The sequence below is a fragment of the Chiloscyllium plagiosum genome, unplaced genomic scaffold, assembly GCF_037043375.1.
Source record: "Chiloscyllium plagiosum isolate Xiang-an unplaced genomic scaffold, Cpla_swu_hap1 HiC_scaffold_1, whole genome shotgun sequence".
In the NCBI taxonomy this organism is placed as follows: domain Eukaryota; kingdom Metazoa; phylum Chordata; class Chondrichthyes; order Orectolobiformes; family Hemiscylliidae; genus Chiloscyllium; species Chiloscyllium plagiosum.
Window position 1 is genome coordinate 32945736 of NW_028270139.1, and position 26302 is coordinate 32972037.

At 39.5% G+C, this 26302-nt stretch overlaps 1 protein-coding gene across 1 annotated transcript in view; it reads right to left on the reverse strand.

Annotated features, from left to right (window-relative positions):
• The window catches only part of cnot6l (CCR4-NOT transcription complex, subunit 6-like), a 94533-nt gene that overhangs the window by 32253 nt on the left and 35978 nt on the right, over positions 1 to 26302 (reverse strand). Inside the window, exons 2-6 of the mRNA XM_043696480.2 lie at positions 18786 to 18909; positions 16357 to 16543; positions 11379 to 11464; positions 9358 to 9447; positions 8014 to 8082 (exon numbers count right to left, since the gene is read on the reverse strand). Of these exons, the coding sequence (XP_043552415.1) occupies positions 8014 to 8082; positions 9358 to 9447; positions 11379 to 11464; positions 16357 to 16543; positions 18786 to 18897 (544 nt within the window). The 5' untranslated portion in view covers positions 18898 to 18909. The remainder of the gene's footprint in view (positions 1 to 8013; positions 8083 to 9357; positions 9448 to 11378; positions 11465 to 16356; positions 16544 to 18785; positions 18910 to 26302) is intronic.

Sequence of the window (26302 nt, forward strand, 5' to 3'; positions counted from 1 at the left end):
TTGGTATTTATAAATTAGCATGATCAACACTTTCTGAAATAAGTGAGCAACTTTGATAATCCAGAAAATGTTAAGGAGTACAGCTCCACAGATATCACAAGCATCATGATATCTTGGTCAGCTGCCCAGTTAGAGGGCTGAAGCTATTTGTGCCCATCTCTGTGGTCACCTGCTTTTGTAATTTTTCCTCGCTGGAAATGTGCATTATCTTTCATCTCTAAAGTTAAATCAAAAGTACAGATCCTCAACTGCTACTTAAGAAAATCTAACTGAAAATTAGGATTTCACATTAATGCTAATTCAGTAGGTGCCTTTTTTTGCTAATCCGTTAGGGGGAGCCAATTACTAATAGTCTTGCACTCAAGAGATGGATTCACTTTTTCCACTGCCAGTTTACAAAGAGATCTGACACCTGTTGTCTAGAGTCAAAGCTTTCATTCCACAAACCCAAACTGGATTTAAACTCAGGCTGCAAAGTGGCAAATAAACTAATCCATGACAACAATCAATCAATCAATCATTCATCAGTAGATTAAGTTTCACTGATTGTAAAAGATTGTAATTATACAGCACTTATCAAAGCATTTGCAGCAAATGAAAATACAATGTAGAAGTGTAGTAACTGCTCTAACGTAGGAAACATGGTAGCTAATTTGTAAGCAACTCTTATTTCAGTTATGTGGAAAGAGATAAACATTGACCAGGATACCAGTAATAACTGCACTGCTGTTCAAAGTAGTTCCATGGAATCTTACATGTGCATTGAAGCAGGCAGATGGGGCCTCCATTTAATGGCTCATCTGAAAGACAGCACTCCTGACAATGCAGCATCCTCAGCATCATGCAAAAGGGCTACCATTAATTTTTGTACCAGGACCTTAAGTCAAACCTGAATCCCAAATCTTGTGGCTCTATAGCGGGTGCCACAACAAAACCTCAATTGACATTTGATTGGTTCGCTGTAAAGCAGACCCAGGTTTGAGGTCAACTTTCAGAGTAACTGGGAGACTATCAACATTCTCCAATTTATAGAGTAAATTCAGAATCTGTACAGGTCTAAAATGCAGAAATCATGAAAATACTGCCTGGGTTGCTGTGCCTATCCACATCCACAGTGTCTTGCCACACAGACATGTAAAAAGCATACTAACCACATCAGAAAACAATAGGATTGGGAATCACTGGTGTAATAAATTTTTAAAATTGTAAGAGGTCTTAATTAGGGCTAATTAACACCTTTATTTTTCAAAATTTGAAACTTCAAAGTCTTATTCTTCCAGAAAAAAACCTATTTGTCTTCCTCTCAATTTATTCTGCTCCCTTTTCTTTGTTATGCTATGAAAACATTAAATCGGGAGTCCAGAACGAACATTCAATTCAAACTGCTCAGTTCAATGTGGTTGTCGTGCTCATTGAAAGCAGCATTTTGGAATATTTTCGTATTTTGAAGTTGCTACATAAATGTAGGTTTTTTTTGGGGGGGGGGGAATAAAGAGAGAGAAAATAGTGGAATTAAAGTCTCTAAATACTGCATATATGGCAGCCTCCCTGCCCGGAAGGTGGACTTTCAATGGCCCAGCATATACTTTCAGCCTCAAGATGATTCCTCGAAATGCAGTGTCTAAGCAGTTCAAGACTGTAATGTTTGAACTTTCAGCTTTAATTTCTTTAAATTTTCGACTTAAAACTAAGCAGGTCTACAATGTGTAACTTTAAAAAAACCTTGACGTGTTTTACGCTACGATTAATGTGAAGCTTAAATTTTTAACTTTGGTTGTTCTTTCTACCTTGTTACCAAAATTAGGTACCTAAAGTGAGATCTTTCATGACACTATACACTTTTCACTTTCCTCCTGTACTTTTTACTGGAGTACATGACCAAAAAAACCAAATTAAAAAATAAAAATCAAAAGTTGCTACTCAAGTCTGCAAAATGCAATGAAAGGCAAGCAGTATCCTTTTCTGCTAATCAAAAATGACACAATTAAAACTGCTGCACTGCCTCCCTTCACATCTTTATTAATCTGGGGGATGAGAAGAAAAACCTGTTTTGCAGCCACGGCAAACATTGCTATTTCATTAACCACTCGAAGTGATATTAGAAGAAATTATTACAATGCCTCAATTTGAAACTTCACTGCAGCGAAGCATGTGCTCTGTGCATTGCATTCTTAACAGTGGAGCAGGAGGTTGGTTAGTTCACTTGGCTGGACAGCTGGTTTGCGATGCAGCGTAACACCAAAAGCATGGGTTCAATTCTGATGTTATCACAAAAGGCTCTCCTTTGCAGCCTCTCTCTCCACCTGCTGTATTTGTGATGACCCTCCAGTAAAGCTACCACCAATTGTCTCTCTTTAATGACAGCAGTGTTATGGTCTGCGGCACTATGTTGACTTTACCTTTAAAAGGAACAATTTAGCCCAAATACCCAGTTAATGGGTATCCCATTCGTAAAATTACATTTTGAGTGTATGGTCACGAGTCTGTGTTCTAATGCAATGCACCAGAAATACTGCCTGATTTTAACCCTGCCTCAGTTCATATTTTGCTGAAAGCCACATTTATCCTTTGTTACTGCTAGACAGGACCATTCCAACTAACTCCCTCGTGATCACTCTCAATTTTCCCCTCAAACTGGAGGTCATCCAAACCTTTGCTGCTGTGGTCCTATTTCACAACAAGACTCGCTCACATACTGTTCACCAATCATCCTAGTACTCACTAAAATACAGTAGCTCCTGGTCAAACAATAACTTCGCAAAACAAAAAAAAATTGAAAACAATGAGAATTTTCAAGACATTTCCCATACGGGCAGCACGGTGGCACAGTGGTTAGCACTGCTGCCTCACAGTGCCAGAGACCCGGGTTCAATTCCTGCCTCAGGCGACTGTGTGGAGTTTGCACATTCTCCCCGTGACTACGTGGGTTTCCTCTGGGTGCTCCGGTTTCATCCCACAATCCAAAACTGTGCAGGTTAGGTGGATGGGCCACGCTAAATTGCCCATAGTGTTAGGTGAAGGGGTAAATGTTGGAGAATGGGTCTGGGTGGGTTGCGCTTCGGCGGGTCAGTGTAGACTTGTTGGGCCAAAGGGCCTGTTTCCACACTAAGTAATCTAATCACTTGTCTTCTGGAGTTACACAACAGCCAATATCTCCACACTCATCAAATTTTAACCTCAAGGATCCCTGACTTTAAATTACTCCACTGGTGACATGTCTTACTCTGTCTAGCTCCACGTGCCATATTTCTGTGTTTACGAGGTACTGCATGAAAGCTACCTGTTCAACCAAGCTTTTGATCATGTGACCCAATTTCATATTTATGATATCCCTGTTATAATTCTCATGTTATTAGCACAATTTATTCAGTAGTTGAAAAATCGAACAATTAAGATTAGAGTTCCAACAAAGCAGTGAAAATATATGGAATGAAACTGACTTTTCAGTAATAATATTTAGGATTTTTTTCAGCAAGTTCAGACTATGTAAAATTTACCAATAGAATGCTTAAAACTGATAGACTCAATTGAGACTTAAAAGGGAATGGATATAATTTCTTCCTTTCCAAACATATAAAAAAGGTTTGAGACTAGAGCAGGAAACTGTATATATGTACAATGAGTGGAATGGCCTCCAAATGAGAATACTTAACAGTAAAGTAGCAATCCTAAAGTTACATATGGAGTTCAATACAATAAAGACAACTATCAATTTATTCAACAAGATGGCAACCCATCCCTGCCAATTACAGACAGAAATCTATTAGGTGCTATAAACTATCATCGATAGTCAGATAAAGAGAAATCACTTAAGTCTGGCGAAAACATTTATCATCATGAGAATTTTGATTCAAAAGATATTTAGTCATGCAGACTTTTGAACAGAAGTATTACAACTTTTATTTGACATTTCAACTAAATTTCAAATGAGTACGCACACCTGGGCAGAAACTGTTAGGTGTTTCCAGGAATATACATGTTCTTGGTTTTATGTTTACAGGTTACTACAAGTTATTTTGCAACAAATTACTTTTCTATCTTTTAAAAAAAAAGGACAGACTAGAAAATTCATGACAGTAGAAGTAATTGAACATCTGTTAATTAGAAATTATACCTATTTTGGACTAATTAAAAACCTCTGTCCAATAGCAAAACAGACAATATAGACCCAAAGCACAACATTATCATGGGATCAAAATTCACCAGCCACAAAATCCATAATAAAAATTATACACTTCACAATGCCAAACAGTTCTACTTACAGCCCACGTGAGTCAATATATTTCACATGTTGCTGGCTAGTCAACTGATGAAATTATATTAATAAAATGAAAGCCAGCATGAATTTATTAAAAGCAATAAGACCAACTTGACTGAGTACTTTGATGTAACAGAAAGGACTGGGGTTGGGGGGGGGGGGGGGGGGGGGGGGGGAGACACGACATGGTTGATGCATGCAAAAAGTTTCAAAAGACTTTTGTTAAAAAATGGCACATACATTGTTTGACAAAAAAAGTCAGTGACCGAGAGGAGATTACACCATCTGTGTAAAAGAAAGAGGAGTTGGTGACAAGGTGTTTCTCAGTCTAGAGGGTGTCATGCAGTAGTGTCTCTCGAGGTCAGGTTTAACCTTGGCTTTGCACTCCAAAGTGCAGCAACCAACAAGGTAGCGAGAAAACTCCAGTCACTTTGCCCCATGACTTTATGAAAAAAGGACAAAAAAAAACCAACAGCGTTGAATAAGTTTAAAAACTTGTCGAACGTGTTGCAAAGAAGGTGGATAAATAGCAGATATTCAATGGAATAGTTATACTTCCAAAAGGCATCTGATCAAGTACCGTATAATTTAACAGCTGGCGAGTTTAGGGTAATAGATTACCATAGAGACAAGACTGGCTTACAGAGAAAGTGTGAAGGTGCTGGTGTTGGACTAGGTGGACAAAGTCAGATGTCATGTGGACACCAGGTGAAGTCAGATGAAGGAACAGCATTCTGAAAGCTTGTGATTTCAAATAAACCTGTTGGACTATAACCTGGGTTTTTTGTGACTTCTGATTTTAGTGGAGAGGATGCCAAGCATAGGGTTAAGCCAGGCATCTTCAAGTTAACAAAGATCAGAATGGAGGTATCAGATACTTACTATCTAAATTAAATGAGTTAGACGAAACAGACCAAGAGGAATTATCTCCGCTTGCTAACAACTTAAAAGCAAGGTGGGAAAGCAAGCTACCAGAACATTAAAAGTTTGCAAAGAAATAAAGAGAAATTAAGTGAGTGGGCAATAAAGGTGACAGATGAAACATTAATGAGGGGATGATATGTCACACGCGTGGATTGCAAGAACAGAAAAGAATTTCGGTTTTCAAAAAACATCACAAAACCTGTAAGTGTTGATGTTTCAAGGACCCTGGTAAACGTTATATGGAACATAAAGCTATCACGCAATGAGAAAACAAAATCACAAGTTAGCCATCACTACAAAAGAATTGGAACGGAGGAATAAACATCTTCTGTTATAATCATAGAGTTTTGGTGAGACCACAATTGGGATATTGTGTGCAATTGTGGTCTTCATATTTGGGCAAGAACACAGAGGAACCTCGATTTTCCAAATATCAATTATCCAAATTTCGGATTATCCGAAGGAGATCTCAAGATCCCGATAGAAACATTACGTCAAAGACAACCCCGATTGCATCTTTTGTTCATAGGTACACAGTGATTAAAAACAAATTTGGCTCACTGAAACGCTGCCGAGAACAGTCCTGGACAGTCCAGGCACCGTCTCCAAATGACTGGCCTCCCACCCTCTTTCTCTGTCTTCTACCCACACTTTATCTGGAGAAGGGGGTTTAGGGTACACCCCTGCGTCAAACTCCAGCAAATCTCTCCAACATTGTCCTGTACAGGGCAAAGGTGGAACCTGTCAAAAAGTTGCAGTAAAAAAGGTTGTCCTTGTGCTTGCGCTATTTGGAGACTTACGCCAAAAGGCAGCAGCAGTCTTACTGTTGGTGTCCACTCTGGCTGCCCGGGGGAGGCGAGGAGAGCCAGCAGGTGGAGGTGGACAGTGGTGCGGGGTTGGACTGGGTTGGGGGCAGGGACAGATAGGGTTGGGGGTGGGGGGTTGCTCACGCGCCATGTGCTACTGCCTAGGCTCCTGAACGGGGAGCCGACTTCACAGAAAACTCTGAGCCCCAGAGGAAAATCAAATAACCAAATAATCACTTATCCAAATGAAACAGTACCCATCCATCTCGTTCGGATAATAGGAGGTTCCTCTGTATACAGTACTGGCATTGGGAATTGCAGAGCAAATATTCATTGGATTGTTTGCTGGGCCATTGTGCCATGATGAAGGAACAGGTAAGCTGGGTTTACATTCTCTGGAGTTGAGAACAAAAAAAAAACAAAACTGCTTCCACTGAATCATAGAAACTCCTGACAGGGCTTGACAGGATAGATACCTAGTGGTTGTTTCTTCTGGCTGATACAAATCTCAAACACGGGCACAGCATCTCAAGATAAAGGGACCAAATTATTTAACAAAATAAAATAAAGAACTGCAGATGCTGGAAATAAAAACAAACAAAGAAGCTACTGGAGAAAAATTAGCAGGTCTGTCAGCATCACTGCTTACACACTCCACGGAGGCTGCCAAACGTGCCAAGACTTTTTCCAGCAATTTCTGTTGTTGTTAACAATCATTTCGGACTGAAAAAAGGAGGAATTTCTTCAGATTAGTGATTCTTCCAGATTATCTACATCAGCAAGTTGTGGATTCTCAAGCCATTTAAATGCATTTCAAATTGAGATAGACAGATTTTTGGTACCTCAGCTAACTAAGGGACACGGGGGAAAAAAAAGGGAGGACAAGCAGAGCTGAAGCTGGTCTTCTGCCATTGCACTGAATGGCTGAACAGGCTCAGTGGGCTATATGGTCTACTCATGTTTCTACTGTAATTCTTACATTCGTATGCTGAAATATGACAAATGAAACTCAATGCATTCATGTGTAAATGGATTCAATTCAGAAGAAGAATGAGCTAACAAAAAAACTTAAAAGTGGGTAAATGCATACAAATCTTGAAAGGCAACAGTTCAATTCTTAGAAGGTTATTAAAAGGCAGAATAGGATTCTTAGCCTCATAAATAGAGCACAAAAGCAAGGAGATTTGTTAAACATTTACCAAATATTAGTTAGAAAAATGTACAGCTGGGGCCTAAGGACATAAAGGCCTCAGAAGATGCAAAAGCTTATTAAAATGGTAAGACAGACTTCACTTACATGGAGATACAATAGATAGCATAGTATTATAATTATATTGATATCTTAAAATTAAAATCCTTACCAAAGGAACTGAACAATCATTAGATTCTTTAATATTGTTGTAGTTGGAGTGCTAAGATTTCTCAATGTGTCTCCTGGCACTGTGATCTTAAGAAAGTACACTTCAATGAATAGAGATTGAGCCAAGCAGGAAAGGTAGTTGAGGACCAGATCAGCTCTCGAAAAAATCTGACACAAGAAAGCTTCACAATGAGAATCAACCTTTGTTTCAATATTATTATTAGAAGTTTTCTGGAAAAAATCCTCGAGATGTAATTCTGTATCAGTTTTTGAACTTTTTTGTACCTTTTTCTAAAATAAAAAACCAGTAAAAAGTATTTGATGACTTGGTGAGGGGGGGGGGGGGGGGGGCATGGACTACTTTAATACATTAACTTAAAAAGAGAGAGAATTAAGTCTGTGATAGAGTTATACAGATTTTGGCTAAAGTACAATTGCTTAAAGTAAATATGATGCAATAATAAACATTTTACTTCTGTTCATTACTGACTCGCTACTCAAGATTTTAAATCAATTTGCTCTTCATAAAAGGATGAAATATTTATCAAATAACTAAATTAAGCACACAGAAAAACTACTTCTCATTATTTGTGCATCATGGAACTGCACGCGATTCAGAAGCAGCAGATCCACTTTCAAATATGCAACTTTGTTTCCTGACGTACCTGTTGGCAATACTTGGTCTCTTTCCTTCAAAGTGATCCATGGTCTCTGAGGAAGCTGCTCTGGATGAACTGGAGAAAAGAAAGCAAAAACTTTCAAAATGTAAGATTCCCATTTTACCTGCTCCCATGGCCACACGTACACACCAGCTACCGTTTTGAGAATAGACAATTTGTAATTGCACAGCAGCATTTTTGAAGTAAAGCAAAATAGTGCTAGACGAACTCAGCAGGTCTGGCAGCATCGCTGGAGACACAGCGAGTGCACAAGTTAAAGAAAGCACACAAGAGGAGAGTAAAAGAAAGAGCTCGTGAGGAGGACATGCAGGAGGACGGGGAGACAGTTAACGTCTTGAGTCTAGTATGATGCTTCATAAAAAAGGGCTATACCTGACTCAAAATGTTAAAACTTTGTGCTTCTCTCCTCCCCCAAAGATGCTGGCTGCCAGACCTGCTAAATTTCTCCAGCATTGTATGTACTGGTTTACATTTCTCTAGCAACCACGAAAAGCTGCGAAACAAAATTGTTCAAATTGGTCTATTCTTCTTGCCCAAATTGCTGAGGAGACAAATTTCAAATCCCATAACACGAACTGTTAAATCTAAAAGTCAAACAAGTAGAAATCCATAACTTCAAAATAAGTCAATAATGGTGAACAACAAATGGTGAAACATGGTAATTCTTGTGTTTTGGGGAAGAAAATTTGCTATTCCTTGCCTGTATGTTTCCAAACCAACAGCAATACAATTAACTTGAACTCTCCTCTGAAATGGCCTCAGATCTCACAGCCAGCTTCAAGGACAAACATGTACTGTGAAGTAAAAGTTCACTTTGCTAGTGTCACCCACTTAGAGAGTTTATTTGGGGTAAAAAATTAAAGTTGTGGGAAAGCAGAAAATGACAAAATCGACAGTGGGAGAGAAAGACGAATGCAAGACATAATTATGTCTAGTCTGTGGCTCTGTTAACCTGTAAGAAATACCAATAGATCAAACAAAAAAATAAAAAGACAATACACTGGAACACAAATTTTCTTTTTCTGAGAGGCTGCATTTTAAGAAGTTTTTTTTTAAAATAGAAACTACAAGTATTAAACATTATTTTTGACAGTCAGAGTCACATGACACCAGATCATAGACCAACAGATTTATTTAAAATTTATTTAAAGGAGCAGCACTATGAAAGCTTGTGATTTTAAATAAACCTGTTAGACAATAGCCTGGTGTCATGTGCCTGACTTTGTCCATCACAACGCCTCCACTTTCACATCATGGTTTTGGAAACAACTGGAAGTAGTCATAACAAAACCTTGCTAATATAGTAAATGGAAGGAGCTCACAAAATACCTGCTAAATTGTCAAGCATGTAGTTCAGTAGCTTTCTTGTTCCATCTGGTTCCTGATAGAGGTTCAAAATATCCTGTGACAAAGGATTGCCTGTCACCAGAACAAAACATTAGAATTGCGTATTTTCATATCTTACACAAGGTGACTCATTGCCACATAATCATAAAACAATACAATACGAGTTTGTTGCACTCAATGATAAAATTTGACATCAGTACATTTTGACAAAATTAATTCCCCAATTTCAGCTCAGCCAATAAGGTGAGCTGAGAAAAGGCCATGAAAGTCCCCCAAAGTACAGACAGGAATAAAATCAAACATTAATTGATGTTACTTTCACAAAAAATAGTAAATTAAAAACAAGTAGTACTGACAAAAACTTGACAGAAATCCGTGATTTGCCAAAACAACTGGGCAATCTGTTTTTTTTTTAAAAACAGATTACATTACAGTGTAGAAACAGGCCCTTCGGCCCAACAAGTCCACACTGACCTGCTGAAGCGCAACCCACCCATACCCCTACATTTATCCCTTACCTAACATTACGGGCAATTTAGCATGGCCAATTCACCTGACCTGCACATCTTTGGACTGTGGGAGGAAACCGGAGCACCCAGAGGAAACCCACGCAGACACGGGGAGAATGTGCAAACTCCACATAGTCAGTCACCTGAGGCGGGGAATTGAACCCGGGTCTCTGGCGCTAAGAGGCAGCAGTGCTAACCACTGTGCCACCGTGCCGCCCACACAGTGGAGGAGGGCCAGCAATCTAAAAGCAAGGGAACAAATATTTTTTTCTTCAAAAGCAGCATGTGACCTCTCGCACTGATGTGTAAACATATTTCTTATATTTGAGCTCACATCCAGTAACTTCAATCAAATCAGTGCAATATCATAATGCAGTTACTGTTTGAGGAAACCATTCTGGGCTTGATGTTCACACCGCAAACACAATATATCACAAAATCAATTTTGTATTCTTATAAAATTTGCTGAACTACTAGCTTGTGATTTCTGATGTCGTACTTGTTAACTTATGTCAGAGTCAAAAGGCACAAAAACAGGCCCTTTGGTCTGACTTTGTCCATGCTGACCAGGTTTCCCCAAATTAAATTGGTCCCTCTTGCCTGTGCTTAGCACCGACAGCATAATTTCACTCTCTAATTAGTGGAACAAATACAAAATAAAGAGGGACGTATAATTTAACACTGAGAGCAGAAGGAATTTCTTCCTTCAGTGGGTCATTAGCCTTTGGAATGCTTGACCTCCGTAATTAAGGATGGGTCATTGAATATTCCAGGTTGTTCAACATATTTTTGATAGACAAGGAAGAAATCAAAAGGAGGCTTGGGAGAGGGGGCAGGAAAAGGATGGCCATAATCTGATCAACTGTAAATTAATGTTGAACAGCAGTGCAGACTCATGAACTCAAATGGCCTACCCCTTCTCCTACTTGTTTCCTCTAACAAAGCCATTGTAAGTTAAGCTTTGGATCCTCAAGTGTATGTCAATAATAACACAGACATTCTTTCACAAACATTGAAAAACACTTAAAAGAACTAAATTTGAGAAGTCTTCAAATGAACATCTTCCATCAATAACTAAAATTGAAACAAGGGTTTTTTTTTTGGGGGGGGGGGGGAATTTGAAAGAGACAAAAATATACTTTGAGTAGCCAAAACAAGTTAACAGGGACAAACACTGCTACTCAAGTCATTGTGTGAACTGTGCACTTTTAAAAGATATCTTTTATCAGACATTACATGGCAAACTTACACCTAACAAGGAGCTATGAAAATATATTCAATTACATCTGGACCCTTACTTTGAAAGCAAAAGTCTCCTCAAAAGTCACAAACATTTGGAGTGGCCAACACATGTTACACTTAAAATTATGGTATTGCTTGTGAGGGGGGGGGGAGGGGAAAAGGAATCAAGAAATCCATCAGTAAACTTCCAGAAGTTGTCAGAAATGCAAGAGAGGGTCATTAATATGCATAATAATACTAATTAGCCCTGACCTTTTAAACCCAGGGTCTGTAACTGGAACAGTCTTCCTAGTTCGTAAGGCAAAACCCGTAACAGATTGTTATTTAAAAGCAATTCCCTGCAGAAAAAGAAAAAAATGCTTAAAACGTAGAACTTTTTTCCAGCTGTACAGATTTTTAAAAAAATCTTAATATAAGAGACCTTCCTTTAACAACAAAAAGTAGAAAATAGTTCTGTTATCAGAGATATTCAACCAATATCTCTCTCCTTATGACAGCTTTAAAGGACAAAGTTTAAAGCACAAGAGCATCACCTGATCATGTTCACAACAAGTTATATCCACACTCGACTAACAATAATAATTTTGCTTTAAATACATGAGAATTTACGATTGATCTTGGTTTTAGTTTTTAAAAGAGCCACCATTTTGAAATTTTTTTCAAAAAGATTCACTCACAGGATGAGAGCATTACTGGCTAGGCTAGCATTTACTGCCCATCTCAGAGGATAGTTAAGAGTCAACCACATTGCTGTGGGTCTGGAGTCACATGTAGGCCAGACCAGATAAGAATGGTGGTTTCCTTTCCTATAAAAGGACATTAGTGAATCAGATGGGTTCGCCTGACAAACAACAAATTCATGGTCATCATTAGATTCTCAATTCCAGGTTTTTTTTAAAAAACATACCCTGAACTCAAATTCCATCATTTGCTATACCAAGATTTGAATCTGGCTTCCCAGAACATCAACTGGGACGCTGGATTAATAATCCAGCAATAATACCACTAGGTTATTGCCTCCCTGCGACCAGTTTCTAAATGATAAATTTGACATGATTACAGAATTTGACGTTTAAATTTTACAACAGTGACAAGCTTCTCAAGACAGTCCTGTGCTGTAACCAACCCATGTATAATATATAGTTATACTAAACACCAAAAGTAATATACCCTAAACTACAAGCAGCCAGATAGGATATTCTGTAGATCTGGAAAAGCACAGCAGGTCAGCACAGCATCCGAAGAGCAAGGAAAAAAAAGAAAAAAAAAAGAAAAAAAAACATCGATGTTTCGGGTAAAAGCCCTTCATTCAGGCATTTGCTTGAAACATGGATATTCCTGCTCCTCGGATGCTGCCTGACCTGCTGTGCTTTTCCAGCACCATTCTAAGCTTGACTCTAATCTCCAGCATCTGCACTTCTGCCTATTCTGTTGATCTGTCTGATCACTTCCAATCAAGAATAACAGTGAACATTCAGACATTAATGGGAAGAGGTTCCAAGAACATCCCTCATTCCCAACAAGCCAGAGTGCAAGAATCGAGAATAAAACAGCTATAAAGTGCCTTGAGTCAAGACAGAGAGAAATATCCTACATGATCGGAGATTCCAACCTTACTGGATGCCAGGATGGAGTCAATTTGTTGTGCTTCAGCATGCCACATGACATGAATAATATAGAGTTAATAAAATCAATGGACCATAAAGATTATATGATCTGGCTTCATGGCTGCAGTGCTCAAATCTATGTGCCAAAACTAGTCACCCCTTCACACTAAGCTGTTTTGTGCCAATGTGACAACAGTGTTTGTTCTTTTCTATTTAGAATTACCCTTCACAACCAAATTGAACACTAGGTTAGAACCACTGGTACTGGCTCTGCAAAACATGGTCACAAAGACTGTCCTTTCAGCTTACTCTAACAATCACATGATCAGGGATCCAATTGGAGGCGAGAGTGATGGCAGTTAATTGTCAATGAGCCCTCTCTGGAAATATTTCAGGATAAAAAGTATGCAAAAAATGTTTTGATAAGCTCGGGGTAGATGTATTCCTTACCAAATCAGCTTCAGGCTTTCACGAATACTTGAAATATTAAGGATTTTTATTTTTTAAAAACAGCATTGCTGAGGAAGCCTAGCCAAACTGGACAGGGCTGTAGATGAAAATCACTGCTTATTTTGAAAGCTGAACAGGATTCTGGTTACAAAACAACTGATGATTGCTACCTTAAAAAAGTACTGACTAATCATTTTGATTCAATCCTTTGAAAACATCAGCAATTGCATGTGAGACAAAAAGAAGTGATTTATTTGACATAGTTCGGAGTTTCATGTTAAAAGGTGATTAAGTGCCTGTGTGCAGCCATACTCAGCTTCCTGTTGTTAGACCCTAAATTGATAGATGTACTAGTTCGGTTTCTGAACAGTGGAGTGTTACCAAGCTTTCTTTCCTTCAGACATACAACTTGGGAAGAATGACTGGCAGATGTTTTTCATGCGACACAAGTTTGCAGAAATGGCCAAATTCCATCAGGATCCACTTCTACTTTCGAATATGCTTTCCGGAGGTCTCCCTTATCTGTGGTAGCATCTGAATGATCAGAACCAAAGCTCTGTCAGCTTTGGGACACATGGCTGCCAGAGGGAAATACCAGATTTATGGATGCACTGGGTGGTAAGTTGGACGTCAGCGGAGACATTTCTAACATGATGTTCAACCTTCAAATCCATCCAGGCTCAAGCGGTTATAATTGATGCCAATACCAACAAGTCTCGGAGTACTAAACATATGCAGCAACTTAAAATTAGATCTCACCTCCATTGATGCAGTCATTAATGCATTTGAAAAAAAAAGTTTAATTTGATTGGAGGTTAACACAGATCTTTATTAATATAGATCGTGCACTTGACACATCCTTATCCACTGATGACTCAAATGATCTGCAAGACTACTTAGTCAAGGGATAGAGAAAGTTGCACAAGATGCCTTGATCAGAGTTCCTCTACTTTTTCTGTTGTTTGATAAATGCCTTTATACATTTGTAGCTCATCAAAATATTCATCTAATGTTATGCCTGAATCTCCAAAAACAGCTCACTCAAGATGTTCTCCGCGTTTATATCATAGCATTGCTTTGAGAACCAGTTCAGTATTATTTGCGATGTTAAAAAGGAATCAATCCAATTTGGTGTTGGAACAAAAAGAAGATTTGGAAGCTACATTTTGTGATTGTTGTTTTCTAGCCACAAGTTAGAAAAGGCTTCATACACAAACCAGATTGTATTGTTGGAGTGTGATTTGGGCCACTGATAGCCAAACAATTGTGTTTTCAAACTGAAGAACAGTTTCTATTACTATTATGCACTAGTGTCATGTCTAAATTATAGTAAACAGTACATTTTCAATTCAACATCAATAAAATATTTCAGTTTTTGTCATTTAAAATGAAGGATGTTTGCTGTCAACACAGGCTAAATGAAAATAAATATTCAATAAAATTCATTTACACCAAAGCCAGTCTTCAAAACAACCCAACAGGTTTTCCAATTCTATTCTTCCTGAACTTAGATATTTTACTTTCCTATAATATTTCCTCTCATGCACTGTCCTCTTGTCCTGATCATCCTAGCTAAAAAAATGGACTTCAAATCTCCTAACAGAAAAAAAACATAATTAGTTGTGAAAATGATAATGCAATTGTTCTCCGTTTCAAAGTTGGAATTCCATAAAGTCAGATAAATTTATTTCAGATATCAAAGGAGTCAAATTTTTATACCTAGAAAGCTCTGGATGTCATGAAATAATTTTATGACGTACGATACCAAAAAAAAAAACGAAATCAGTTTGGAAGCTTAGATTTCTTAGCAATTTTGGCAACTTTTGAATCAGTACTTGGTATGTTTAACAGTCATGCATTTCCCAAGAATGTTGTTTTATGATGTATTCATCCAGGATTTGAAGAGATGCCTCCAATCCCATGGATGTGCAGGAGAAAAAAAAAAAATTCTTTGAGATTTAATCCTCAAGTTTCATTGCATCTTGCATTGTTGTCACATCAGGCTTTATGCCAGAATAACAGTGAACATTCAGACATTAATGGGAAGAGGTTCCAAGAACATCCCTCATTCCCAATAAGCCAGAGTGCAAAAATGGAGAATAAAGCAGTTATAGTGCCTTTAGTCAAGACAGTGTTGAGAGAAATATCCTCCGTGATCTCCGGAGGTTCCAGACTTCCTGGATGCCAATACGGAGTCAATTTGTTGGGCTTCAGCATGCCACATGGCATCAATAATTTCCTGGGGCTTCTAAATTGGAATAGTTTCATTTAAATATCTTTTGATAAGAAACTGTAATAGAAGAAGAAGAAAACTAATCCCCTCTCCAAACCATAAGTAGCCAGAAACCAGATAAATCAAGCCTGCATTTTAATCATCAGTCAGGGCAATAGGCGCATTTGAAACATTAAAATTGCCTTCACTTTTTAAATTATCCACTCATAAATCTAAAGATAGTGATTTAAAATATCCTAAAGACAACCTTTATTAATAAAATCACATTTTAAAAAAGCACAGCATAGATTAAAGTCTAATGCACATCCTCAGAAACACTATTTTGTTTAAAATATGCTATACAAATAACACTCAGATATTAGGTCAGATAACTGGAAGGCTGATCAAAAGAGAAAAAGGTGTTAAGGAATGTTTCAAAGAAGGACAAAAACAAAAATTGAGAGGGGCAAAGAGGAACAGTATTGGAATTAATGCGCAGATGCTAGTTAACTGGAGCCACTGTTGGTGGGGGCACTAAAGTTTTAGATGTTCAAGAGGTCACAATTAGATGAACACAAATGTCACACAAGTGTGGGGATAAAACATACTACAAAAGAGATAAAGTGGAAAAGCCAGGGTGGAATCCGAAAACAAAAATAGGCATTTTAAACTCAAAATGTTGTTTGCTAAAAGTTAGAGAGCAGAGGACTAACAGCAGAACTGTTGTGGTTGCATCAGTCATGAAGTTAGACAATTTTGTTTGTCACGATTGTGCTTGTAAATGTGCAATTGCTGATGTTAGGTTGAAACTGTTGAAAAACTATTCAGGAAAAGTAATGATCTCAAAAAGGTAAACACTTCAGCGGATATTTGAGAAGAATGGTTCTGATGAAACTCGTGAGAACTTCTAATTTGCAATAATTGAAGCGTTTGTTAGAAATTGATCTTTAAAATCACTTACCTGAGTGACACCATGTTTCCAAGCTCAGCTGGTAAACTGCGCAATTTATTAGAGGATAGATCCAAATAAGCTAGATTATGGAGCTTGGCAATATCAGGTGGAATGCGTGCAAGATTATTGTCCTTCAGGTGTAGTACAGTCAAGTGTGTTAAAGACCACAATGAAGTACTCAAGCTCCTCACTTTACCTGCATAGGGAAAAGGAATTTGAAAACATTGCTGCATATCTTGACTGCACAGGAAATTTTTTTGCCAAATACCTATTGGAATTCTAGAGTGGTGAACGCTTATGTAATTGACTTTGAAGCCTCTTTAAAAAGATTGAGACAGCATTTGTAATCTACTAGGTTTCTCCATTGCGGTCATGGTACCTTTATTAGGTCGAGAACAAAAACGTTCTGCTAACATTAACTTTACCAAAAGCACAAACATCAGAGTTATTGATTGTTGAAATCATGCAACAGAGGGGATTCCTGCATTCATAAGGATGGAGAACATCAATGCAAAACCATCACTTTCTGATGCACTGGGCGGCAAGTGCCACCAATAAAACACAGCAGCCAGCTCAAGTAAAGGAGTTAAAATAGAAGCAATTTCCAAAACGTATAAAATCAATAACATTGTACCTACTGAATGCATGTCAAATTTTAACAATTAATTCTTGCAAAGCCAACATTATCACAAGGTAAGTTGGTAATAGGAACAGTGCCACAGGATCTACAATTAATCCACATTTACAGAACAAAATATTAGACCAGTGTCCTCATCTGTTTGATGCAAAGAATGGTAACCTGGGGCTTGAATCATAATAGTTACTCATCAGGTTGTTTTAAGTCAACTATTGCTCACTTGCAGGTATTTTCTGAAATTGAACATGTTACAACACACTTCAAAGTAGGTGGGAACCCAGGCCTTCAGACCCAGAGGCAGGGGCACTACCACTGCATCATAAAAGTCCTCTTCGGTAGTTGCTAGTACATTTAACGTATCTTAAAAAGTTGGTCAAACCTCTTTTCAATTTAGCAACTATTAGACTAATTGTTTTTCTATTCAATCTGTGTTTAGAGATGTTATAACACACCTCTGGAGCTGTGAGACTTGAACTCAGGCCTCTACCACTGTGCCACATGAATTTTCTTTCCCCTTATTTGTTCCTTCTCTACCTTCAGTAGAAGGGTGAAGCTGAGCAAAGATATTGTTATTTTAAAATCAAATCACATAACTGGGACATGTTGGCCTTGAACCCAGTTTTCTGACTCACACGCAAGGACTCTCCCAAATACTACAACATGCCTGTCGAGCATTTTTCAAAACAACCCCTGTTCAGATGTGTTGTGTCTTTCAAACATGTGGGACTTGAGCCCAAGCCTTCTGGTGCAGAGGTAGGGACATTACCACTGTGCCACTCAGGCGATGCACTTCAGTTGCATGCATTTTCTAATCAGAGCTATCACACCATTCTCTGGAGCAGGCAGGATTTAAACCCAGGCCTTCTGATTGAATCACTGTATCACAAAAGGCCTTTATTGCTTACTTGTAGATATTTTGTAAATCAATCCATTCATAGATACTATTACTTACCACTAGACTAGGTGGGAATTGAACTCAGGCCTCCTGGCTCAGAGGCAGGTAAACTACCACTGCCGGCAACAACCCGCTGATTAGAATCAGATTTCAAATGATGGAGAGAGATGTGCCAATCTGCAGTCAAGATTTGATCCACTGGATGGTACTTAAAAGTTTACAAGTTTTGTTTCCTCTAACTCTTTCTTCCCCTCCTCAAACTTGATCTGGTACAGTTCAAAGAATGTTGACAATCTTTCAGTATCTTGCTCAAGTGGTCACCTTTCATGACTAAACCCAAGCCATGTGTTAAAGTTGAATGCTGGCATATCTTGTGGCATCTTGCATAGTGCAGGTTTGCACAGCTATTGGTAACACATGGAACATAAAAAGTTGACTTTATCCTCAAGACCAGCACTAAGTGATGCTCTGAGGCAGTAGCAAACCGACTAGTCATGATATGATTTCGGTCAAGTATACCAGCCAACTCATTTGACAGGCTACACATATGCAAAGCAACAGATTCTAAAGTACAATGAGTTTACTAGAAGATTGGGACTCTATTATATACTGTTAAACACCAGACACAGATGCAATTAGGTCACTCTCCAAAACTGAGGTTACAGTTTAAAAGCCATATATTTCAAATCAGTAGAATTGTCAAAGCTTGAAAAATAAACAGCGAGGAGAGAAAGAACTCTGGCACAACAAGTAACAGAATGCCAAATGATCCTGAAAGAAGAGGGGGTACAACAAACACAACAATTCACTTCCTGTATTTCAACTTGAATGGAAACTGCAAATAGCTAAAAGCTCTCATCGAACGAAGAAAAAGATAGCAGCATTTTAACAGTTACATCTACTTACCCGAGATTTCTAATTCTGCCCAGTGTGTTTTCTTCCCATTGGCTGCTTCTTCTAATGACATGATTGCATATATTCTTTGTAGATCTTTTGGATCATATTTTTCCTTTGGCATTCCTATGGAATTCTGGGGGAGAAAAAAATCTCATCAACATAACAGAGCAAACTGCACTTTATGAAGAAATATAGTGAAAAATGCAAAAACTTTCCAGTTTGCTTGTAGCTGGTAATCAGCAAGTGACACTGTTAGGGTTACATTTGGTTCAGTGATTTTAAATGAACATTTGCAGAACCACAAATTGAAGTATGACCTCAAACTTACTCAAATATTTAAATAGTATTGATTTCTTTTTAAAATATCCTCAAGCAAAGACAAGAGGAGAAGATAAAAGATTACTTGAGCATTTACAGGCTGCATAATAAGTACTAAAGAGAAAGTGAGGACTGCAGATGCCGGAGATCAGAGTAGGAGAGTGTGGTACTGGAAAAGCACAGCCGGTCAGACAGCAGTCAAGCAGCAGGAATCAGATGTTGTTTCAAGCATAAGCCCTTCATCAGAAATGAAGTTTTTGGCTTATGCTCAAAATATCCATTCTCCAGCTCCTCAGATGCTGCCTGACTGGCTGAGCTTTTCCAGCACCACATTCTTCAACTACACAATAGGTACATCAAGTCAAGGTTCTGTGCCAGGACCACTTTTTTAAAATACCTTAGAAGTGACAATATATTGGAATAAGGAGTAATATTTTCACATTTATTAAGGATGCCAAATTTGAAGTGTGGCAGACAATGAGAATGAGCATATCAGACAGACAGTTGGAATAAATACAGACAAATGGCAAAGTGCTATTTTTGATTGGGAGACAGGAAAAACAATACAGACTTAATGGCACAATTCTAAAGAATGTTCAGGAACACAGGGATTTAAAGTTTCATGGGGATTGACCTTTGAAGATGGGAGGCCATGTTGGGAGAGTAGTTAGCAAAGTACATGCAATGTTGGGCTTCAGTAATGGAAGTAAGTGCACAAAAGCATGGGAGTTATGTTGAAACTTGACTTTAACTTACTTTGGTTAGGCTCAACTAGGTATTGCATCCTGTTTTGGTCACCATAGTTAAGGAAGGATGAGAAGATGCTCGAGATGTCCCAGAAATTTAGCATAATTGATCCAGGACTAAAAGGGATTTTAGCTACAAGATTAGATTGGAAAATTGAAGATGCCATCTTTGGATCAAAGCAAGTTGAGGAGAGATCTGATTGAGAGTTACAAGGTTATGACAAATTAATTTTTTTTTTAAAAGTAGACAAAGAAAAGCTGCTCCCATTTGTTGATAGCACAAGAACTAGGGGACACAGATTTAACTGTTTTGGAGAAGAAATGTTTAAGGGAAAGGGAGAGGGAGGTTTTTTTTTAAAAACATTGCAGCAAGTAATAATGACCTGTAACTTTATGTTAATGATGGTGATGAAAGCAGAGACAAGTAAGAATTTCAGAAGGAAATGACTTAGGGACTTGTGAAAATCCAAATCTGTGTAGGTTTGATTGCAGGAACAGAACTGATTGGGACTTTCCCCAGAGATCACATATGAACTCAATAAGCCAAATGGATTCCTTGGTCTTAGAACACAGAACAGGCCCTTCGGCCCTCGATGTTACGCTGACCTGTGAACTATTCTCAGCTCGTCCCCCGACACGATCCCATCATCATCTATGTGCTTATCTAAGGATTGTTTAAATCTCCCTAATGTGGCGGAGTTGACCACATTAGCAGGTAGGGCATTCCATGCCCTTACCACTCTCTGTGTAAAGATCCTGCCTCTACATCTGTCTTAAATCTATCACCCCACAATTTGTAGTTGTGCCCCTTGTACAAGCTGATGTCATCATCCTAGGAAAAAGGCTTTCACTGTCTACCCTATTTAATCCTCTGATCATCTTGTATGTCTCTATCAAATCCCCTCTTAGCCTTCTTCTTTTCAATGAGAACACACCCAAGTCTCCAGCCTTTCCTCAGAAGACCTTCCCTCCAGACCAGGCAACATCCTGTTAAATCTCCTCTGCACCTTTTCCAATGCTTCCACATCCTTCCCAAAATATGGTGACTATAACTGTACACATTATTCCAAGTGTGGCCGCACTAGCATTTTGTATAGTTGCAGCATCATATTGCAGCTCTGGAACTCAATCCATCTATGAATGAAACCTAACACAGTGTACGCCTTCTTAACAGCACTATCCACCTGGGTGGCAATTTTCAGGGATCTATGTACATGGACTCCAAGATCTCTCTGCACATCCACACTACCAAGAATCTTACAATTGATCCAGTACTCGGCCTTCCTGTTACTCTTCCCAAAGTGTATCACCTCATATTTAGCTGCATTGAACTCCATTTGCCACATCTCAGCCCAATTCTGCAGTTTATCTAAGTCCCCCTGCAATCTGTAACATTCTTCCAAACCGTCCACTACTCCACTGACTTTAGTGTCATCTGCAAAATTTACTAATCCATCACCTATGCCTGCATCGAAGTCATTTACAAAATGACAAACAGTAGTGGCCCTATAACAGATCCTTGTGGCACACCACTAGCCGGACTCCAGGCTGAATATTTTCCATCAACCACCACTCAATGCCTTCCTTTTAGAAAGCCAGTTTCTAATCCAAAACTACTAAATTACCCTCAATTCCATGCCTCTGCATTTTCTCCAAGAGCCTACCATGTGGAACCTTATCAAATGCTTTACTGAAGTCCATGTATACCACATCAACTGCCCTACCCTCATCTACATGCTTGGTCACCTTCTCAAAAAACTCAATGAGGTTTGAGTGACATGGCTTGCCCTTGACGAAACCATGTTGACTGTCTGAAATCAAACTGTTACTTGTAGATGATTATAAATCTTAGCTCTTATAATCCTTTCCAAAACCTTTCCTACAGAAGTAAGGCTCACTGCTCTGTAATTACCTGGGTCGTCTGTACTGCCCTTCTTGAACATTTGTAATCCTCCGGTCCTCTAGTACTAAATCTGTAGACAATGAAGACTCAAATATCAAAGCCAAAGGCTCTGCTATCTCCTCCCTAGCTTCCCAGAGAATCCTCGGATAAATCCCATCCGGCCCAGTGGACTTGTCTACTTTCACTCCTTCCAGAATTGATAACACCTCTTCATAACTAACCTCAAACCTTGAGTCTAATATCTCGTACCTCATTCTGCCCCTCTACAATATTCTCCTTTTCCTGAGTGAAAACCGATGAGAAATGTCCGATCTCCACAGGGTCCACACACAACTTCCCACTTCTGTTTTTGACTGGCCCTATTCCTACCTAGTCAGTCATTCTTTTATTCCTCACGTATCTATAGAAAGCTTTAGGGTTCTCCTTTATTCTATTTGCTAAAGACTGCTCGTGTCCTTTCTTTGCTCTTCTTAATTCACTCTTTAAATCCTTCCTAGTTGATCTGTAACTCTCCATCGCCCCTTCTGAACCATCTTGCCTCATCAACACATAAGCAGGAGGAGGCTTAACGAGAGATATAATTTTTGTAGTAAACCATGGTTCTGTACCTTATCACTTCCTCCCTGCCTGACTGGGACATACCTATCAAGGACATGCAATATCCGTTCCTTAAACCAGCCCCAAATTTCCATGGTCTGCATCCCCTGCATTTTGCTACCCCATTCTATGCATCCCAATTCTTGTCTAATCACATTATAATTGCCCTTGCCCCATCGTAACTCTTGACCTGTGGCATGTACCTATCCATCACTAAATTAAACGTAACTGAATTATGGTCACTCTCTCCAAAGAGCTCATCTGCAACTAAATCAAACAACTGGCCTGGTTTATTACCAAGCACCAGATCCAGTGTGGCCTCTCCTGTCGGCCCTTCGACATACTGTGTCAGGAAACCCTCCTGTACACATTGAATGGTTCAGTTTTTGCCCAACGTACTAGATTTATAGCATTTCCAGTCAATGTTGGAGAAGTTAAAGTCCCCCATAATGACCACCCTGTTCCTATCACTCCTACCCAAAAGAGTTTTGCTAATCCTCTCTTTCACCTCCCTGGAACTCTGCGGAGGCCTATAAAAAACTCCAAGCAGTGTGACCTCTCCTCCCCTGTTTCTAACCTCAGCCCACACTACCTCAGGAGACGAGTCCTCGTCAAAACGTTCTTTCAGCCACCGTTATACAATCCTTGACTAACAAGGCCACACCTCCTCCTCTTTTACCACCTTGCCTGTTCTGAATGAAAGATCTAAACTCTGGAACCTGCAACATCCATTCCTCACCCTGCTCTATCCAGGTCTCCGAAATGGCCACAACATCGAAGTCCCATGTACCTATCCATGCTGCAAGCTCACCTACCTTCTTTCAGATACTTCAAACCAGTTTGCTGTCTGCCAGCACATTGTGACCTGGAAATCCTGTCCCTGTCCTCCCTACTCTCATCCTCCAGTGCACTGCAACTAAACCTCAGGTTCCCATCCCCTTGCTGAGCTAGAATAGCACCAGCAAATTTCCTACCCAGGATATATTAGTACCCCTCTGGTTCAAATGAAGACTGTCCTGTTTGTACAGCGAACTTCATTTGTTAATTGCTCGCTCAATCGTGTCAATGCTCATTGTTGTCAATGAGTATTCTTTCTAAATCTTCCCCTTCCATCGTTTAGCGTAGGTTGGTATTTCAGTCATTACAATGTGAATAGTCAGCATGGATTGCAACTAAAAAAAAAAGAAAAAAAAAAAGTTGCTTGATCAACCTTCTTAAATTGAGAACATAAGACAGTGTAGATAGTGGTTACGCACCAACTATAATTTGTGGATTTCCAAGAGGGCTTCAATAGGTACCAATGATAAGCAGAAGAATAAAGTGTCAGAGAATGTAAAGTCAAGGAACATGTTGCAGAATAATTCACCCTCCAGTCAGCAAACAATTCAGAGAATGGGAGTAAAAGGGTAGTTACTCAGGAGTGGCAGAAGGTGGGACAAGGGGTTTGATAAAAACGAATGCTGAACTTAGCTGTGCATAAATGACATCAAATCAAAAACACAATTTCTAAATTTACAGAAACTAAAAAAGGGAACATCCAAACAGAATAGTACTGCAAAATGACAAAAAAAAAAGGACTTGAGTAAACTTGCAGAACGAGCAAACAATTAACAAATGAAGTTCAGTATAGACAAATGTAAGGCGCTACAATTTGGCAGCAAAAAAAAAATAAAAAAGTTACTTACCACTTGGAAGGGGCATGTCTAAGTGGGATACAGAAACAGGATGGCAGGATACAAAGCAACCAAAATCATTAAAAAGTTGTACCCTGGTTAACAAAGCATGTAAAAAAAAAATCAAGAGATTGTATTGTGAGAGGAACAGAATTGAAGTGAAGAGGAGGAGTTAGGCCATGCAGATAGATCCCTCAAATCCAACAACCTTAGGAACCAATGTCAGGGACGAAATTATCCATGCAGCACTGCCACCATTGCTCGTTTTTAGGCTGGCAATTTGGGACAAAGAAAGTCAGGTGGGATCAGGTGTCACTTGGGAGCACCTGTGACAGGCCAGTCTAGAAAGCAGTGAACTAAGCTGGACTGATTTGGAGAGTTGAACCGGGAACATTCCTAGTCACAATGGACGTTTCCGCAGTCTACACCAGCATCCCCCACAATGATGGCATCATGGCAACAGCCTCAGTACTCAACACCAACAACTGCCAATCTCCAAACACCATCCTACAACTCATCCGCTTTATCCTTGATCACGTCTTCACCTTTGACAACCAGTTCTTCATCCAGACACACGGAACAGCCATGGGGACCGAATTTGCACCCCAATATGCCAATATTTTTACGCACAAGTTCGAACAAGACTTCTTCTCTACGTAGGATCTCCAACTAACATTGTTCACCAGGTACATTGACGACATTTTCTTCCTCTGGAGCCATGGCGAGGAGTCACTGATAAAACTACACAGTGACATCAACAAGTTTCATCCCACCATCAAACTCACCACGGACTACTCTCAGCTATCTGTCTCATTCTTGAACACATGCGTCTCCATCAAGGATGGACACCACAGCACCACACTCTACCGCAAACCCACAGACAACCTCACAATGCTACACTTCTCCAGCTTCCACCCAAAACATATTAAAACAGCCATCCCCTATGGACATACCCTTCGCCTACACCGGATCTGCTCAGAGGAGGAGGAACGTGACGGACACCTGGAAGTACTCAGGGATGCCCTCACAAGAACAGGGTACAATGCCTAACTCATCAACCGCCAGCTCCGACGTGCCACAGCAAGGAACCATAATGACCTCCTCAGGAGACAGACGTGCTACAACCGACAGGGTCCTTTCGTTGTTCAGTATTTCCCAGGAACTGAAATATTACGCCATGTTCTTCGTGACTTGCAACACATTATCAATGAGGATGAGCACCTCACCAAGACCTTCCCCACACCTCCACTATTTGCCTTTAAACAACCACCAAACCTCAAACAGATCATTGTTCGTAGCAATCTGTCTGGCTCTCAGGACAACTCCATACAACCCTGTCACGGTAGGCACTGCAAGACGTGTCAGAGTGTGGACATAGGTACCATCATTACGCGTGGGGACACCTCCCACCTTGTACATGGCAGGTACTCATGTGACTCAGCCAACGTTGTCTATCTTATACAATGCAGGCAAGGATGCCCTGAGGCATGGTACATTGGGGAAACCGAGTAAAGGCTACGACAACAGATCAATGGGCACCGTACAACAATCAACAGACAGGAGGGTTCCCTCCCAGTTGGGGAACACTTCAGTGGTCCAGGACAGTCAGCCTCGGACCTTCGGGTGACCATCCTCCAAGGTGGACTTCGGGACAGGCAGCAGAGGAAAGTGGCCGAGCAGAGGCTGATAGCTAAGTTCGGTACCCATAGGGAGGGCATCAACCGGGACTTTGTGTTCATGTCACATTGCAGGTGACCACCATTGCACTATACACACACACACATTTTGTGGGGTGACTTTGTACTTGCAGGGTTACATTGTACTTGGCTCAAAAACTGCATGAATTCGCGTAAACCTCAGTTATCTCACTTTTTAGATTAGAATCAATCTAAACATCGGGTCATACACAGAGAACACAGGGGGGCAACACCTTCAACATATTGTCTAGCTATCACCATTGTTAACAGCTAACTCGAGAATGCAACTTTTAAATATAAAAAAAAAGGTTTTGTGATTTACACACGAAAGAAGTGAAATTATCACAGTATTCTAACAGATAAAAAGCTTAACAGACAATCAATTTTTCCATGTGTAATTTCAGTTACATCACACTGTAAATTTTTGCTATAAATTCTGTGTTAGGATTGAGACCTCCACTACCGCCTGATGAAGGAGCGACCCTCCGAAAGCTAGTGTGCTTCCAACTAAATCTGTTGGACAATAACCTGGTGTTGTGTGATTTTTAACTAAGCTGGAGGCATCCTGCACCAATGCACAGCCAGTTGAATT